The sequence below is a fragment of the Ipomoea nil genome, unplaced genomic scaffold (assembly GCF_001879475.1).
Source record: "Ipomoea nil cultivar Tokyo-kokei standard unplaced genomic scaffold, Asagao_1.1 scaffold2759, whole genome shotgun sequence".
Classification (NCBI taxonomy): Eukaryota; Viridiplantae; Streptophyta; class Magnoliopsida; order Solanales; family Convolvulaceae; genus Ipomoea; species Ipomoea nil.
Window position 1 is genome coordinate 2,127,710 of NW_017619187.1, and position 21,253 is coordinate 2,148,962.

A 21,253-nucleotide genomic window follows, 5' to 3' on the forward strand; every position below is an offset into this window, starting at 1 on the left:
ATGGTCGTTCACAAAGTTGCCTTAAGAGAGGTAGAAGATGATCCATATGGATATTTGCATGGGTGACTAAAAACTGGCAAGACAAAACCTAGATGATTATTTGAAGCATTGAAAACTTAGAGACTGAAAGCTTTTTAGAAGTTTTGTGAGTACCTAGTACTCGATCTCGTGCGTATCTATATTACTTCTTCACGCTTCAAAAGGGGCTCTTTAATTTGAATAGAGTTGAAGGCCTTGGAATTTGAACATTTGAAAAACATCACATACGCCTTCTAAAATGGTAGGTGTCCAAAAATTGTCAATTACTCCTTTTACGCTACATGCTATTGACCATTGGTTAAAAACCATTTCCCTTTTTAAATAAGGAATTATCTTAGTGGTGTAGGGACCAAAACACATGTTTGCTTATTGTTAGATGTCCTTGGAGATTAGAGCGTGCCCAATAGCTCTGATCACAAAAGGACTAAAAACATTCCTTGTATGCTATTTACTTCTTTGTTGGATAATCTTGACAAGGTGTGCCAGGTCTGTTGGATAAGGTCCGATAGTGAACGCAATCAACTATCCTTAGCTTTGGCAAACTTTTACATTTGCCAGGACACTCTCACACTACTAGGGTCTGCCGAAGGCCAAACCTTTTCCAATAGAGTAATTTCTGTATTCACTTTACCTAAAAATTAAAACAAATGACGATCAGAGTCTAAGTTTCTAAAATACAATCAGAGATACCTTAATATAATGTCTAGATTCCATAGATTGTCTAAAAATATTAGTTTTGTGTATTGTAAAGGGGTTCAACACTATGATTCTATAATGAAAATATGCTTTTAAGTCACCTCGAGTGATTAAGATCGAGCTTCATTCCTTTTCGTTACTTTTGCCTTTTTTTTTTTAAAAACAATAATAATTTAATCCAGTTAATTGATGTTGGGTTCTCTGAGTATTGAAACTATGCTCGATACTCCAATATAATTTTGTAATGGAACTCCACTCCTAAGTTACCACGAGTGATTTATTTGCTTACACGCATTCAATCCTGGCCAGTTTAATAAAGTTGATTTATGTTGGGATTACGAATACAATTTACATCAACCTATAGGTACTCATAATTAAGAGAATAACATACATATCCCAAAAAAATTGTCCAATAGGCCACCCCTTTAGAAGGGGGCATCACTAAAGACGGTTCTCGCCTTACTCTAAGAGTAGTATTCAACGAGAGCACCAATTATAGGTATTAACCTCCAAAAAAAGTCCACTAACTATAAATTACTAATTCAATAGGTGGAAGAACCCATTAACTTCAAGTACTAACCCAAATTTTCTTACTGTGTTGATATTATATCATTTTATAACTTATTATGTTGAGTGTTTCGACTCAGATATATTAAAAAGAAAAAGAAAAAGATCAAGAAAAGAAAAGAAGAGCTTGGACCATGTAAATTTGATCTAAGAAAAGGTCATAACTGCTCATCTTGATCTTAAGCTCAATTGTATTATTTACTAAATCAACTTAACAAATCATCTACTGAAGTCCAGAAGATACAAAACCTGCCACTAGAATCTATAGGGCTACAAAACGAAGAAAATGTTTTCTCCAGCCTAAAAAAATCAAGGCAAATGTCCCCACATGTTTTGGAGCCTTGAACCTCTTTCAAAAACGTACAAAATTAAGATAAGAATGTCCACACTCGAAACTAGTTTGAGGTTTCTTGTTTAAACTAAGGTTTCAAACTAATGCATGTTACCAACCTATGTTTTGTCACTTAATTACCATTTAATTAAACTCCCACAGCTCTGCCACGTAGCATATAACTGTGTCCTTCTAATGTATTTAATTTTGAATATACTTTTTGAAATACAATTGAAAATGTGATTATTTAACCATTTCTAATGTGATTATAAATAGAGTAGAATGTAGTATACATTGTGAAATTATTTTTGCTATGAAATTTCATAAGCATATACCTGCCTGGTGAAAATAACCAATTCCCTTGTTACGTTATATAATTCTTTTTGCCAAGTCACCAATATTGTTAATAAATAAGCAAATAAATAAAATTACATTAGAAGATGTTAATTGTTTGAAATGATTATAAACGCATGCTCAATAGTTAAATATTTTAACAAGTTTTTTTTTTTTTGGGACTCAATGTAAAAAAAATAGAAATTAAAATAATAATAATAATTGGGGTGATCGTCGAGCTAACAACTACTCTAATTGCCTAACGACCTTGTGAAGAACATGTGTTTCTTTTCTTTGAAAATTTTGAGTTCTTAGTTTGCAAAGGAACCCAGCCCTTCACACAACAAAAAATCGAATGCTCTATTGAGGTTGTCCTGATGAATCGAAACAAATCATCATTACAATAATTAGTGTAACCGTTATCGCAATTATAAACATCACATTATTGATGAAATCTAATGACTATTATGTTTTGATTAGTAACGGTTTTTGTTACAAATTGTACATGATGGTTGAATGGTATAAACATGACATAAGACCCTCTCACTATTCTCTAGTTATATTGATTATACATCATTAACAATAGAGAGGAAGAATGGGATAAATTAAGAAACTTTAAGATTCATTTTTTATTGAACTATCACTACAAGAAAAATGCACATAGACAATGGTTAAAAACTGTTGTCTTTGAGGTAAAATTTCTGTTGTTGAAACCAGTATTATTGTAAGTCCCGCGTGTAGATTTTTAACCGTTGTATACATTTTTTGACCATCTCGACAACGACGAGAACCTTAATTAGTCAAAACTAGGGTTAAGTCATATGGGTTAGCGAGTATAATTTGAATAACGGGTCCAAACTAAAAAGCAGAATTGTACGTAGTACCATTTGATAACATGGTTGTTGGCATGCAAATAAACAGCAAAATCTATTGTAGACAAATGAAAGAGACATAAAAATAAAACTAAAATTAAAAGATATATAAAATCCGTAGAAATCATGTGAATTAATCACATCTCGGAATGAGTCACCATATTTCAAAACTCTCTTACTTTGACCCACATAATTATAACATAACATATACCCATGAACAATCAACTACTACTATAAATATTCAACTACTCTTATCTTATACCCACCATTCCCTTTTGCCTCTCGTGCCAAGATCTCAACCCACCCGATTCCAGGAAAGTGGTAGCCTAAACCCTCAACCTCATTCAGAAATTAAAAACTTTTTTTAAAAAAAAAAACATATTTTAGCTAGGTTGTATATATATAGTGTTACAAGAAGGGGGTTTTGAGAATATAGATTGGGAAAAAGAATGGGGAATAGTTTGGGTGGCAAGAAAACAACAAAGGTGATGAAAATCGACGGGCAAACGATGAAGTTCAAGACGCCGGTGTACGCCGGCGAGATCGTGAAGAATTATCCGGGCCACGTTTTGCTCGATTCCGAGGCGGTGAAGCATTTCGGGGTCCGGGCGAAGGCGCTGGAGGCGCAGCAGGAGCTGCGGAGCAAGCGGCTGTATTTCCTGGTGGAGCTGCCGAAGGTGGCGGAGGAGAGGGCGGCGCCGGTGCGTCGGGTCCGCTCCGGCTCGATTCAGATGAGCGCCAAGGACCGCCTCGAGAGCCTAATGCTGGCGCGCCGCTCCGCGTCCGACCTGTCGCTGATGAAGCCGGCTAGCATTCCCCTCGACAGGACGCCGCCGCCGCCTGCGGCGGAGAACGGCGGCGGCGTGCGGGTGAAGTTGCGGCTGCCCAAGGCGGAGGTGGAGAAGCTGATGATGCAGAGTAAGGACGAGGGTGAGGCCGCCGAGAAGCTAATGCAACTTTGCATTGCTAATAATGGAAACGCCGCCGCCGCCGCAGGCGGCGGCGGCGGCTTTGCTACCAAAACAGATCAGATTCATCCTCAACCTCGCTGCGATCAAGGGATAATCAAGAAAAGTTCCAAATCACGCGAGGTTAGATTTTCTTTTTCCTTAAAAATATCGATATAAATTAAATTTGGTCCAAACCGTACTTTTAAAAAAGTAATTGTAGCAGTTGGAACGGTACTTGCTACCGTTCCAATCTTATAAGTTTTAACCCAAAAACGATTAAGTTGGAACAATCAAATTGTTCCAATTTTACCGTTATCATTCTATCCATCTTAAACAACCCCTTTCCAACCAACAAATTATACCATAAACCAGGATCCACCTTGCATTGTGGACCTTATAAAATAACATTCCAGATTTTATGTCTGCAATTATCATATTATGTGTATTTACAGTTAATAGATTATGTAATTAAAGACACATAATATGCAATTAACTATAGACACATAATTTTTGGATCAGAATTTATAATGCAATGTGGATCTTGATTCATGGTATAACAATTGTTAGTTTATGGACCTAGATTAAAACTTAATTTAGAATTATGAAAAATAACATTAAGGTTGTGCGTAGTATTTACTTCAATCTCTTACTTCTCAATTTTTTTTTTATTTTTAAATTAGGAAAATATATAAATTTTTAAAAAACATACAAAATTTCTTTGATTAATTAAAGCTTATGATATATTCATATAGTGTGAAAATGTTCATAATGAGATTCCTGCGGCTTAAACCATAACCCAAAAGTCAATTCACCATAAGGCGTAATTGACTTTGCGATTTTTTTGAAGAATGTTCCAACGTAGACCATACTCATCATCTTAATTAATATTCGGCCGTGTTTTAATGTTTTTGACGAAAATTTGTGACATTTCATCTTCTGGCCGGAAAACAGTTATGTTTCGTCACACTGCAATTCCTTGAATAAATCTTATCATCAATTGTCAGACCGTGTCTTCGATTTGTCAAATTTTGTTGCATGCTAAAATAACAAACCCATTTTAAAACTATAGTCAAACATCAACTTGCCAATTTACCTTTCTATTCCTGTGTACCGTACAATTTATACCAATCATATTTAATAACCATTTGACCTTAAATATTCATTCCAAGAACTTGAATGATACCATGCATCTCGGTATGAGATGGTTCTCAAATAGGAATGTAATAAGTATTGACACATAATTTTTTTTAAATGATATTTTTAGTCCCTTAGTTATAAGCAAAGTATACATTTAGTCATTCAATTATTTATGATGCAGATTTAGTCTTGCAGTTATTATTAAGTGGTATATTTTATCATTAAGAGATCAAATCAACCACTTTATTAAGAAATATATTGGTGGCAGAAATAGTTTAATTTCATGAAGGATCATATTAACCACTTTGACATAACTGAATGATTATATCTACACTTCAAATAAATGAAGGACTAAATTAAGAATTTTTTCATAATTAATGGACTAAAAATGTCATTTTCTCTAAAAATTATTATATTTTCATTTAAAAAATAAGGTATGTTTCATATGAGACAGTTTAACAGAACCAGTAATAAGACATCTTGCTAATTAAGAATTGTTTTCTTCATAGTGAACTTTAAATTTTTCATTTATTTTTCCTTGACAATTATATAATTCTTAATTATACCTTCATTATTATTTTCATGTACATGCATGATACCCAATATGAAATTATTTTATTAATTTATTAATTTCAAACACATTTACCCACATGTATTGAAAGAACCAATCTTTAATTATAAAGGTCAATGCCTTATCACATGCATGAATAAATGCACACCTAACGACCACCAAAAACACTGTTTTAAACTGGAAAAAATATACATACATATAAATATATAATTTCTCTTCAACTTCCCCAGAAATAAAAAATTAAAATAAATAAATAAAAATTGGGTTTACCAATAAGGCAATAAAGATAGCATATACAAAATAAAAATAATATGGGAATTGGTAAACAACCGGCCGGCACTGTGGATATATAAAGTCCATGGAGTCACCAAATTAAACCAAACTTAAGGTCCCCTCTTGTTTGAGTGGCTTATGATTAGTTAAGTCACTATCTCAACTACACTGCTAACATATATAATATGTTAAAGATTCCCTAATGGATACATACACTCATATATTATATATTATAGGGTCATCACATTATACTGATCGTTCTATATTGGGTGATAATAATATAAACTTGGTTGGAATCATTTGGTTTACTAAAATGGAATTAGGTTGGATTGGTTATTTAATTGGTTTGTAATTACCAACTATTCATCTTCCTTATCAAACAATTATTTATTAAGTGTACTATAAATTTTATTTTGGACTGATAATGGAATCTTACATTTTTTTTTTTTTTTTGGAGATTTGGGACTCTAATATGATATAAACTAGGTCAATTTTTAGTGCCATATGCATGTGAATAATTCTTCTGATTTCGATTTAATGAATTAGTCTTGTTACATTTCTTTGTTAAAATTGCCTAAAGTGTAGGTCGATAGTGAAAGGTTCAAAAGCATACATTTAATTGTTTTTTCATAAAAATTGAATAACGCGTTCTGTCTTACACATTTTTTATTTTACATATTTATGAATAAAAAAAAAACTAATTATTATTGAGTAAATGTAAGAGCAAAAATAGCCGTTTGACCTAGTAAATGAGACATGATTCTCATATCAAAAAGTTATTAGTTTGATTCTTGTCAACATCGTCTCGGTCTAATTAAACAAAATTTTTGAAAAGTCATTTGATTATTGATTGGAGGAAGGTTGGATTTGTTTGTATTCATAGACAGAAAATTAAGGTTTTGTTTTTATTGACGAATTTGTGAAAGATGTTGTCACGAGTTGGAAGGTTGTGTTCAATTTGAATGACCCACTTGTCATGGCCTCATTTGAGTAAGCAATAATTGAAGACCTCTCCCCTGTCCTTCACGTGATTTACAATAGGGTTGTTAGCCTTTGACGACGAATATTCACAATCTTTGAAATCGTCACTATTATTACCCCTCCTTTCACATGCATTTTCACTTTCATATATAATTCCTAGCTAGTAGTCATAGGTCAACTTAATTTAACTTTGAATAAATTTTTATTACACATATTTTAAAAATATTTGAAAGTTTTTAATTTTTTAAACAAATTAAATAGCACTTTTTATATGGTCTTATGTATGGTACTTTCGTTTTACTATATTAAATATATGGGTATTTAAAGTTAAGTTGAATGGATAACAAATTACCAAATGCTATACTGCATAAAATGGGACGGAAGTAATATTACTAATAGAAAATTACAGGGCGTTTGTTTGGAGGGAGGGAATTATGTGGGAAAGGAATTGTAATTCCATGGGAGTTAAATTATTGGGAATAAAGTGGGAATTTAAATTCCACTGTTTGGTTGACAGGAATATTCCAATGTTTAGTATACATGGGAATTGAAAGGGAATAAGTAGTATAAAGTCAAAAATGTCCATTATTGTTGTTAGACATTAATTTTAGGTTAAAAAAGGAAGGGATAATTTTGACTCATCAGTATCTTTTTTTCCCAGGAATTAAAATATCAGGGGGGGACCTAAGATTTTAATTCCATGAAAATGGGGGAATTACAATTCCATGGAATTGCAATTCCCTCCAACCAAATTACGGAATTTAATGGTCTTTGGAATTAGGTGGGAATTAAGTGGGAAGGGAATATAAAATCCCTCCAACCAAACGCCCTGTTATAGCGTTAAAACTTCCTTGGTAGAAATTTATTTCTAGGGTCTCACCCCTCCTGTTCTGAAGACTTGTGGAAGAGGTTAATCGCTAAATGTGATTCAACTGGCCAAATGCTTATACACTAACGCTCATAACAAGGCCAATTGTATACCTCCCTTTTTACACTTTGCGGTTGTTAGCAAAATTAAACTATTAACATATTTTGGATTGATCAACCAGTTGAACTATATCTTATGACAAATTTATTATTATTATTATTGTTGTTGTTGTTTAGTTGCTAAAGATGAATATTGGTTGGTTGTGATTTGCAGAAGCGGGTAGGATTCTTGCCAGTAAGCGAAGCAGAGATCCGCCATTTAGCCGTTGCATCTTGACGACAATTAAGTGGATTATCATACATTAATTAATTATATTAATATTTAGTACTCTAATGTTTCCTCTCCGAATTCCCTGACCAGAGTATACTCTCAGCTACTATGATGTTTTGTCCATTCATCAATCTAGCTTGTATGTAAAAATTATGAAACTCTGCTGAGAATGGGATTCTATTTTCCAGGTGAATTATGAGAGAGAGAAAAAGAGAGTTTTGGAATTTAACTATTTCTTAATACACTTCTATACGTCACAACTTTTCTATATCATGTTTTGTGTATCTCATATTCTCATTACCTTTACGGCTTTAAATTATTAAAAAATATTGTATTGTTCAATTTTAAAATACCTAAGGAGAAAGCTAGGATCAAATAGATCCTCCAGGCTTTAACTTTAGCTGAAAAGTTAATTAGCCCTTTAAATTTTTTAAAGGTATAATTATATTACACACATCAACAATTTATTTTGATGCAATGAAGTCCAAAACACCAGTTAATGACATGCTAACACATGTTATTAGGGTTTTGGTAAACCGCCAGTGAGATTATGCAAAATGCAAATAATCATGACACCATATGTGTGACTATTCATTCATGGTTCACAATAATGTAAATATATAACATTAATTATAAGCACAGTTTTCCAATCAGATCAGATTTCTGTATTACATAGACATAAAGCAAAGACCAATGTAATGTTGGCATTCAATCAAATTTCATAATTATGATGAGTTGTTAGTTGTTACGTTGTATTATTGGGATTCATTTGACTTTAGCAAACGCAGGTTTTCTTTGTCTGTTGAAAAATCATTGCAAAATTAAGAATATATTTTTGTATAAATGTTAGGAGTGTCAAAAAACTTTGAACAAAAGTCACAAGTTAGTTGAAAAGAAACTTGATTAACGGCATAATTGACAGCAAAAATGCACCAATATGATTTTGATTTTTTAAAAAAAAAAAAAATTCAATAAAAAGTAAGAAAACTCGTAGCAATTATGTAAAGTATATAGTGAGACCATTTCAACTAAATTGATATGAAGAAGATTGATGGATCAGTGGATCACTATTGACCCTAGAAATTAAAACACTTTGTATAATATATTTCTATCGCTTTTGTATAATTTATTCTATTTTATACATGATGCTATCAGTTTATAAGACCATCAATGATATAAATGGGTGAACTGGTGAAGGTATATACATTAGTTTTTATTTATAGAAAAACGTTTTTATTTAGCATATATTTTGAAGTAAAAAAAAAAAAAAAAAAAAAAAAAAAAAAAAAAAACATAACTGATTAACTATGATTAACTGAATAGTTGGTACTAATATTTTTTTTTTCTAAAATTTGTACATAATTTATTCTGTACATATTTTTAGATAATGACGAGTTTTACTTATCACTTAAAAAAAAAAAATTACACATATGCACAAAACCTAAAAGAAAATCAAGATATATCCTTAAAATTATTCAAAAAATTAGGATATATACTGAGCGTATTACACGTACGCTAGCTCCAGACAGAAGAAAGCGACATGCAATTAAATAACTTAAATTAACAATAACTAATAATCATGGTACATGCATGTATCTTATCTAATAATGATTTATTTGTATTTCCCTTCACGTACTACAAATGCCATTGGCCATTGCACGTACTAATTAAACAATATCAATATAATAGTAGGGAATCTCAAGAAAATCAAAAGTGTTGTGAAAATAGGACAAGAAAAATGATGAGGTAAGAATAAAAAACAAACACACAAGATTTTACGATATTCGGTAGGGGCAACGTAGAGTTATTTTTTGAAAAACGAAACGGTTCTTTTATGCCTAGTTGTATTAACGTATTTTTAGTCAAAACTAACTTAGATTATTAAAGATCGCTGGTGTGTTATTTTGTTAGTTTTCTAATCTTGGAACGTATTGAACATTTTCAAATCAAGGAGATTAACAAGTATGGAAAACAAAGAAGATTGAAGACTTAAATCCAAGAAGATCATGAAGGTTTCCTATTCACTCATGAAGGAAAAAATCTTGAAGCTATGTCTCTTATTATGATCTTCTTGAAAAGGAAAAAAAAAAAAAAAAAATTTGAAAATTAAAATGTTTCTTTTCTGCAGGTTTGACCCGTGTGTGATATTTTAGATATCTCTCTCTCTATATAGATCTGATTGAGTTGATTAAGATATCATTGAAAAGATAACTCACGTGGCTACATCTTTTTAGAAGAAACCATTCTCAAATTCAAATGGTAAGGTGCTCGAAAATTCTGTTGAAGTTAGATTGCCAAGTTTTCATCTATGTTTCCTTGTGCTCTTGGAAAGTTGTTCATACAAGAAAAGAGTCAATTGGGATTCATATATGACTACAATATATTCTCAGAGGTGCTTTAAGAATAATTGGGGATCAAATTCTATCATTCTAATTCATATGGTAAGTTAATCTGATTGTTCTCAATACAATAGTTCATGACACAAACATACTGCACACATGTATTGTAGTCCATTCACAAAATTTGTTTGAGGCTACAATTTATTAATTTGTCAATATTTATCAAAGCCTGAGTTTTTATTTTTAACATTTTGAAGGAGTAACTTATTCTCATAAATACTATCCCAATTAAACATTTTTAAAAATGTTACTCTATTCTTGACTTATTTCATGAACTAAATTTATTAGAAGTTTAAATTACTTCTTGTTGTATTGTCATCACTACATTTTGTTAATTTGTAATTCAACCGTGAAAACAATAACTGCTCGAGACCAAAAAAATATTTATTATCTAACATCTAGTTGTCCAATTCTTTGTCTTTCACATATATTCATCCATTTTATCAATTTAAGATGGGCTTGGTCTGTTACAACCATTAGTGTGTATACATATGTAAAACATTGTAAAAACTTTTGATTTATCATTGAAGTTATCATAAGGGTAAAGTTGTTGTTATTATTCTTTACGATACGTTTAATTTAGTTCGCACATGAGAATTAAAATTGGAATGGGTATCAAATACTAACGGTAATGAGTTTTAATGAAAGTATTTTGCATGTTTAATAATAAGGTGGAATGGAAATGATTATCTTAGTGTTAATCTCTAATTTTTCCCTTTTATTGTACTAAGACTTTAAGAGCAACCTCATTAAGAGTTTTTTGGTTAGATTTTTTCTTGTGTTTGCTTAGGTGGAAGAGATAGGTGAGAAGAGGTAGAGATGTGAGGCATTAAGTTTAATTTATGGCGTGTTTGGTTCATGGAATAGGTCGGGAATGAAATACCGTTCCCGGGAATAGATCTATTCTATTGTTTGTTTTGTCATTTTATTCACAGCACGTTTGGTTCACGGAATGAATTTTGAGGTAATAGGAATGCTATTCCATAATGAATGGAATAAGCAAGGAATAGAATAGGAATTGTATTCTATTGTTTGGTTCGCGGAAGAAATAGACTTTAGGAATTATATTACACTGTTGGGTTGATTTAAGGAATAGAAATGAAATATGTTTTAAAATACATAAATACCCTTATAAAAATATGTGATGGTGGCGATGGTGGTGGTGGTAGTGGCGGTGGTGGTGGTGGTGGTGGCGATGGTGGTGGTGCTGGGGTGGTAGTGGTGGTGGTGGTGGTGGCGGTGGCAGTGGTGGGGGCGACGGTGGTGGTGGTGACGGTGACGGTTGTGGCAGTGGTGGTGGGGGCGGCGACGGTTGTGGAGGTGGTGGTGGTGGTGACGGTGGTGCTGCTGGGTGGTGGTTCTGGTAGCGGTGGTGGTGGTGGCGGCAGCGGCGGCGATGGTGGTGGCGGTGGTGGTGATGGTGGTGGTGGTGGCGGTGGTGGTGGTGGCGGTGGCAGTGGTGGGGGCGACGGTGGTGGTGGGGGCGGCGATGGTGGTGATGGTGGCGGTGGCGGCGATGGTAGTGGTGGCGGCGGCGGCGGTGATGTTGGTGGTGGCGACGACGGTGGTGAAATAGGATAAATTTATATATAGGATAAAAAAAATTAGGTTAAAGAAAGGGGTAAAATAAAATAGATTCTAAAATCTATTCCTGAGCGTTCAGTAATAGACTAATACCAGGGGGGCCCTAGTAATAGCTATTACCTTATTTGAGGTAATAGGCTATTACCAGGAATATTATTCCTGTTAATAGAAATGGTTACCAAACAAATGAATATGTCTATTACTGGGAATGTTATGCCATTTCCGGCCTATTCCGTGAACCAAACGGGCCATCAAGGTAATAACGTTCCCGGGAATGAGCTATTCCCTTTGCAGGGGGAATAGCCATTCCTAGGGGACCCCCTGGTATTAACTATTCCCACGTATTTGGGAATAGCTTTAGTATTATAATACCGAAAATACCCTACCACCGTCACCACTGCCGCCGTCTCCACCGCCACCACCACCACCATCGCCACCGCCGGCACTGCTACCACCACCGCCACCACCACCTCCACTACCACCATCGCCACCACAACCACCGCCGCCACTGCTACCACCGCCACCACCGTCGCCATCGCAACCACCACCACCACTACTGCCGCCGCCGCCACCACCACTACCACCACCAACACCAACACCAACACATATTTTTATAAGGGTATTTATGTCTTTTGAAACATATTTCATTCTATTCCTTAAATCAACCAAACACTGTAATATAATTCCTAAAGTCTATTTCTTCCGCAAACAAAACAATATAAATAGAATTCATATTCTATTCCTTGCCTATTCCATTCCTTATGGAATAGCATTTATATTACCTCAAAATTCATTCTGTGAACCAAACAAGTATTTGATCAGCCTTTGTTAATTTATTTAAAACAAAAAAAACAAAAACAAAAAAAAAAACAAAAAACAAAAAACAAAAAAAAAAAAACAAAAACAAAAAACAAAAAAAAGACACCACTATGACTCACGAGTGGATGCGACTTGCGCGCCTACTTGGCACATAAAAAAGTTAACACATCTTTTTTTTTTTTTTTCATTTATGTTTTTTCCCATCTCCTCTCTCCTTCATTCTTTCCTTGTTAGCACTCAAAAACCTAACTGGTATGATTCTTCTAATTCGAACACTAATGCATCTCTTGATTAAAAAAAAAAAAAAAAAAAGAATTATGTGTAAGTTATGGATTTTATTATTGTTATTATTATTATTATTAACAAAAAAAAAAAGACATTCCTTCCTATTAGTTTTTTGTTTTATCTTCTAGCAATATGAGTATATGAGTTTGTGGGCAAGCAGTCAAACTTTCCCAAGGCCCAAGCCCGCAGCCCACTTCAAAGAAAAAAAAAAACATAAAACCCAATTTACTTAACAACCAAAAGTTATGTTGTGGGTGGAACCGTGTCCACCTTGCAAGGTGGACATGGTTCCACATAATTTGCCCTTAACAAAAGCCTGATTTTGACCAGGATCCACATTACGTTGTGGATTCTGGAAAAAATTATATGTCTGCAATTATATATTGTATCTTCAGTTAATAAATTATTTTAGTATAAATGAATTGTATAAAATAATTTGTTAACTACACACAAATATTATATTAACAACATATTCTGTATTTGCAGTTAACATATTATGCGTCTATAGTTAACACATTATGTAATTGTAGTTAAATATTATCACTTTTATTTATTTACAAATACATAATCTATTAACTGCAGTCACATAATTTTAATATCATTTTGAACTTAGTCACGATATAATTTGCATAGTTTGATAGTCCGAGTCGTGAAATGCAAAATAATACATGAAAAGAAAGAAAAGGGTGGAATGTTACGGTGTCAGCAAATTATATATATATATATATATATATATATATATATATATATATATATATATATCAAAAGAGTGCTATTCACAAAAGGATTTTATCAAAAGTATCAAATAATTAAAATTTTGAAGTATTCATTTCTTTTTCAATTTTCTACTCATTTTCTGGAAAATGAACCAAACACGCAAAGACAATTTTCCGTTGTGTAGCCAAACATTAGAAAGGAAAATGTAGTCATTTTTCAGAAAACATTTTTTAGAAGTCAATCGACGGCCACCTTACCTACTTTTAATGTGCTAAAACCCTTTCTCAAGATATCTTCCAAGTTTCTAAACGGAGCCTTAGTTTATTATTTATGTCTTCAAATTTTTAAATCTTTTTACAACTTTAAATTTTTTCATAAAAAAGATGATGGCAAATTGAAAAAGTATTCATCAACATTTTATTTTTTCATATTATTTTTCAAATTTCAATTTTGGTCCATTAACTATTGGGGTTGTGTTAATTGCAACACTTGACTTTCAAAAATGTTAATTAAGTACCTTGACTATGCAATTTCTTTCAATTTTGGTCACTCCGGCCAAATTACCGGTCAAATGTCACCGGAAATTTTTAATAGGTCAAATAATGAGGCCTTTTTTGGTCATTTTACTTTTTCCCTTTCTTCCCCGGCGAGCAACTCCATTTCCGGTGAGCCATATGGTTGAACTCCTTAACACTAACAAGAGCAACGCCATAATTGTATAATGCTGGTTTTAATGTGCTTTGGGGACAAGCTGGAAGAAGAGCATATTATCCCCATTTTTCCCCGATTTAGTGCCCGGCATGAAACAACAGCACGGCAACGGCGGCTACGATGATGTCCCAAAAGGCCACTTCGTCGTCTACGTCGGACAACACCGCAACAGATATATTATCCCCATTTCTTGGCTCTCCCACCATCAATTCCAGACCTTGCTTCACCAAGCCGAAGAAGAGTTCAGCTTTAACCTTGACAGTGGCCTCACCATTCCTTGCGACGAACACCATTTCTGCTCTCTAATTTCCATTCTCAGATGAATATAATATATCTATCTTGCTTTGGGCCAGAAATTCAGGATACTAAATCGGGGAAAACATGGCGTTGCTCTTGTTAGTGTTAAGGAGTTCAACCATATGGCTCGCCGGAAATGGAGTTGCACGCCGGAAATGGAGTTGCACGCCGGAAATGGAGTTGCTCGCGGGGAAGAAAGGGAAAAAGTAAAATGACCAAAAAAGCCCTCATTATTTGACCTATTAAAAATTTTCGGTGAGATTTGGCCGGAGTGACCAAAATTGAAAGAAATTGCATAGTCAAGGTACTTAATTAACATTTTTGAAAGTCAAGTGTTGCAATTAACACAACCCCAATAGTCAGTGGACCAAAATTGAAATTTTCTCTATGAAGTTATTTGAAAGTTAATTTTTTTATTTACCTATAAATGCTTGTGATAAGTAACAATAATATGGAGTGATGTAGACATGTGTGTATCATCAAGTTAGTGATAGATAATATTGTCAACTTATTGATGAAACACATTATCATCATCTATTTAATTTACTATATTTCCATCTATTTATTCCAATTCAATATAATAAAAGAAAAAGTGTCAAATAGTCCATTGAATTTTTACATATTATGTAATTGAACAATTAAACAAAAAAGTGTGTACTTGGATCATTAAAAACTCAAAAATTGTGTAAATAGCACTTTTTACAAGTTACTTTCAAGTTTTCCTTAAATATGATGTCATAATGTCAAATTATATATACAAAATTATTTTTATTATTATTTTAAAATTAAAAGAAAAAAATATTTAAAAAAAAATTGAGAAGAAGGTGGAGGCATCCTTCTTAGGGCCCCCCACACCCCGACCCGACAGAGCATTTGAGAGGATGTAAATCATGGTGGTTCAACTGAACATGTTAAAAAAAAAAATTGAGAAGAAGGTGGAGGCATCCTTCTTAGGCCCCCCCACACCCCGACCCGACAGAGCATTTGAGAGGATGTAAATCATGGTGGTTCAACTGAACATGAACCATAGAGGCTCGGCCCGACAGAGCATTTGAGAGGATGTAAATCATGGTGGTTCAACTGAACATGAACCATAGAGGCTAGACCGAGCAGAGCATTTGAGAGGATGTAAATCATGGTGGTTCAACTGAACATGAACCATAGAGGCTCGGCCCGACAGAGCATTTGAGAGGATGTAAATCATGGTGGTTCAACTGAACATGAACCATAGAGGCTAGACCGATGCTCACTGCGCACAAGGAACCCCCCTCATTTTGAGAGGTTGTTCCTACACTGCCGCTGGTGAGACTCGATCCCTGGTCATTCTTCCAAAGTTTCACCTCTATGACCAGTTGAGCTACCCAATGCGGGCAGGTGGAGGCATCCTTTTTACTATGGATGAAGGATGAGGATGAGATAGCCACCTTCGGCCTAATCGAACCTCGTTCGTCCGATCTGGATGAAAGAGAGAGCAGCCAATGCTGTCCCTTCTTTCGTCTTATCTAGACATGTGTTTGTATTTCCATGCATGAATATGGTAGATAACTCATTCATGACAATCTCTTTGAAGGAGATTTCTAACTACCTTTATCACATGACTTTTTGCATGTGCTAGTGGTTGATTATCTTCAAGCTATCTACCATAATCATTGTCGTTGAGCATAACTCAACTAATCGATCAATTTAAAATAATTTAGTTGATAGTGATTAAAAAGAGTGATAAAAATTTAATTTGTTATGGACACTAATGAGCAACTATTTGAGAGTCTGTCAGTTAGTTGAGAAATATATATCTTACGATTTACCTTCTGGGGACCCTTGGAACTCATGTGCAATTTATACTTGATTTGCAACTATACAAATTTGATTAGGCAAATAAATTTATCGTGTTAGAGGTAGTTCAAGTTCCATATGAGTACAGTTAGGGCTTTCGAACTTTAGGTGCAATCTTTTATCTACATTAACCATGGTAAGGAACAACTTTTTTTTTTTTCTTTTTGATTTGAGAAAGAAGTTATGGTCTCTAATCATTAAAGCTAAACTAACTTATTGGTGCACTAAATTAATAATGGTTATATATATTATGAACCAGTGTGCATGTAACAACATACACCAAAGACATTTATATTTTTCTCCTTAAATTATTTTTTCAACTTAAATTTATTTTTCTCTTTTTTTTTTTTTTTTTTTTTTGGATACAATAAAATTAATGTATAAAAATATATCATTAAAAGTTATAATTGGTTGAGATTTAAATAACACTTATATTGATATTTTTTTCAAAATTGTTAATAAATTTATAGGTACATAAAGTCATTACTTTTGTACATAAATTACAACATTATTGTTGATTCATAAAGACACAACTTAAGTACATAAATTTGTTAAGTTACCGCTACATGTTCATATAGTCACTAGTATAGTTCACTACAAGAATGAAGACATTTAGTGACCAATCTTTTGTGACACTTCATAATTTAGTCACAAATAATACGCTTTTTGTGACCAAAAAATTAAGTCGACACTATTATGTGGGATAATTGTGATAACTTTTTTTTGGTCACGGATAGTATGGTAATTGTGACAAGAAAGTATTTGTTACGAATAAGTTGTCACTATTACTAGAATAATAGTGTCGTAACATACGTTGTCACTATTTGTTGTCACTAAATGTATGTGCATTTTGGCGGCATTATAATTATGGCGGGAACGAATGTAATTGTGACAAAATATAATGTGGACACAAATGTTTGTATTTTTTGTGACAAATAGTTGTTGGTCACTCTTGTTTATAATATTTGTGACAACTTTTTTTTGTCAATAAAAATACAATATGTTAGTACCATTAGAAATGAGAAACAATTGTGAGAAAAAATATTATTGTCACTAATATTATCACTTTTTGTGACGAAATTGTTAAAAATATTTGTGACGCTCTATAATTCCGTAACAAAAATTGCTAAATTGTGATGATATTTATGTTGATTTCAAGTTTTGTCACTAATTTATGATAATTGTGATGAGTAATTAGTTGTTATAATGACATTGTCCCTATAATTAAATAGATAAATATTATCTGAAATTATGTTGTAATTAATGTTTGTCACTAAAATTGCATTCAAGTAGGTGTCAAGTAATTTGGTGTGAACTATGTATTAAATATTGTGGTCACTTAAAATGAAACTATTTAGTGCCTCTTAAAATAAATGTAATTGTGAAAATACATTTTATAATCACAAATTTTTAAACTTTTTTTGTGACAAATAAGTTCACTATCACTTATTTTACTAATTTGTCACATCAATTCCTATGAATTGCTTGTTCTACTATCAATATGGCGTCTTCATCCCAAAGTTTGATTCAAAATTAATCAAATTAATCGAATGATTATCCTAACGACATTAGTCTACTATTTGTACATTAAGAGATATCCAATGCAACGTAGTACAATTTTTACAATATGGTTGTATCAAATATATAATATAAAATAAACTATATATATTTAAAAAAAATTAGTTATTTGGACAAATTAATCAAATTAGTTAAAGTATAATTTAGTTTGGTTGATTAGATAACAATTTCTCAAAATGAAAATTCAATTAGTTTGAATAAAATTAATCAAATTAACTGAATTATTACTCCTAAATCATTTGAATCACTGAGGAATTTTGTATCGCTTTTTGTGGTTCATTTTGCCGTGATGGGATCCTAGTCATTCTGCCATCATGGAAAACAACAATGAAATATTACTATGAAAGAGTGTGATACCCGGTTTTTCTAGCCTTTCTAAATTCTTCTTTTTTTCCGATTGATCACCCATTTCCTTTCTGATCAAGCCTTTTAAAAATAAAATCACATCATTTTTATCCTATTATTTTTTTTTGGTGAGGATTTTTATCCTATTATTATTGTTGTTATAAATAAATATATATAATAAAGTATGTATAATTATAATTTTGATTATAAGTATATGTGTATTATTTTGAAATACAAAATAATTATTTTAATATAAAATGTGTATATATTATTTTGGGTCATATAATTGTATATGTATATTTTTCATACTTACATATTATATGTGTGACGTATGTACATATATTATTTGTATATTAACATATATTATTGTTATGTGAGTAAAATATATATAGTATAATTAAGTATATATGTGTGTGTCGTGTAGTATATATTTATAATAGGTAGTATAATTAAGTATATATGTGTGTGTCATGTAGTATATATATATTTATAATAGGTAGGATAATATTAGATATAAATATATATATATATGGAAAACGTGTGAACTATTCTGTAATATATATATATATATATATATATATATATATATATATATATATATATATATATGATAAGAATCTTTATAGTTAATATGATTGGGAGTATAACTTAAAATATTCTCCCATTAAATTACTACTATAAGGTAACTAAGGAAGGATGATGACTAATATAATTATTTTCCTTCTTCTTTTTCCCTATCTTGGCCGATCCTTCTAGCAAAAGAAAAAAAAAAAAATCATCTCTTCTTCATATCTCTCCATTTCGGCATTTTTAAAGAAAACAAAAATTCTCTTATTCTTTTCAAGAGTTGAAACAATCCACTCAAGCCCAAAGGTGATTTGAATATCGAGGCTTAGGAAAAATATTGGAAGGGAAATTGCTTAACCGGTAAGTGGTTTTGTCCTCCATTATTTTGCCTATTTTTTTCAAAATATATGAATTTTGTTGGTTGATTATTATGAAAATGTCTTAGTATATGGAATGATATAGTTTTCTTATGTGATTATTTGGAAGTATTTGTTGTAATACCTATGATAAATTTCATTGTATGAAATCCATGAAGAAAAAAAAAATTTAAAATTTATTTGTATGATTTATTATATATTAACGTATGTTTAGGAATATATATATATATATATATATATATATATAACGGAAAGTTTAAGAAGTTAAATTTTGGGGTGTTACAATGAGTGTTGTAAGTATATATCATTTTCATCTTTGTATGATTTATTATGTACATGTGATGTGATTTTTTTAAATTTTGAGTTTAAAATTTAATCTTGTTCTTATATATAATATCGTATGCTTACATATTGTTGTTGTTTTTTATTTTATTTTATTTTACTTTAGGAAAGAATTTGGAAGAAGAAGTTGCAAAATTTAAAGAAATTGCACAAATAGCTTTAAAGAAACAAGCTGCTGAAATCAAGCAAATTTTTGCTCACTTATCAAGCAATCAAGGGATTCCAAATATGCGAAGCAATGTATCTCCATCAATACCTCAAGTGAAGAATAATCAAGACATTTTATTTTAAAATGTTTTTATTTGCATTCTATTGTATTTCTAACAACATATATTTGTTAGACAATGAGGTCTCTTTTTATATATATTTTAATTTGACGAGTAACTTGTTGAATGAATTATTTTATTTCATATAATACTTAAATTAAAACATTTAATTATCACAAGATTTTGAAATAAATAATTATATATTGTGTGCATTTGGCTAGTATTATTTGAAAAAAAAAATGTGACCAAATAATGGTCACCTATAAAAAATATCAAGATTGACAATAGTGACACTATTTCAACTTATTTTAGTGACACAAGTTTTGCCACTAATTTTTAGTATTGTTGTTACGACTTTAATTAGCACCAATGATTGTTTCAGAGTTAACTTCTTTTTGTCACAAATAAATACAATATTTGTTACCATGATTGTTGTCACAACAAAATAATTATTTGTTACAACTTTTTAGGTCACTGATTATCATTTTTGAGTCAATAACAATTCACACAAATAAGTATAAGTATTGTGACTAAAGTGTTGTCACAATAAAATAATTAATTGCAACGATTTTAGTTGTCACTAGATCAATTTTTTGTAGGACTGCTGATTTGCCAAGCTTTGCATGTAAACTGACACTTATATTTCAACAGCAATTCAAATATCACCCATATAAGCTGATGCCTCTCGATCAGCAGGTATGTATAACATATGTAGCAATCTAATTAATAGCTAGTAAGTTGTGTTCAATCAAATATTATAGTATATGCATGTTTAATTTTATTACCAAAACAAGAAAAATAAGAGAACAACTATGATATTACAAATCCAAACCTTCGAAATTTTGGTTCCACCATAAGAAAAAAAAAAAAAAAACCCAATTTTTATTTTCCTCTAAATTTTGATCATCAATTAGAGAAATAGATAGTGGGAGAGCTCAAGATCATTTTGAATTTGCATATTTGCCCGCATCTAGATAAGATTTACATGTACTAGTCAGTTATGCATATATCAATACATGGTGAAATTATAGGGATGAAGAAAAAGACAAGATAATTGATTGAATTTAAGTGTTAAATAATAAATTTTGTAAAATATCATGATAGAGTTACTAATAATGGGGTAAGAAACCGGATTTCATCTAAAGAGTTAAATTCAATTAATTTTATTTAGATTTCCTTATGCTT

The 21,253-nt window shown here is 31.7% G+C and overlaps 1 protein-coding gene across 1 annotated transcript; it reads left to right on the forward strand.

Moving 5' to 3' along the window:
- The first annotated feature begins 3,067 nt into the window (after window positions 1-3,067).
- LOC109156894 (uncharacterized protein At1g66480-like) lies at window positions 3,068-8,216 on the forward strand. Its single transcript, XM_019304778.1, has 2 exons — window positions 3,068-3,929; window positions 7,892-8,216. Exons 1-2 carry the CDS (start codon window positions 3,288-3,290, stop codon window positions 7,952-7,954), a joined length of 705 nt encoding a protein of 234 aa, XP_019160323.1. The 5' UTR covers window positions 3,068-3,287; the 3' UTR covers window positions 7,955-8,216.
- The last annotated feature ends 13,037 nt before the right edge of the window (window positions 8,217-21,253 follow it).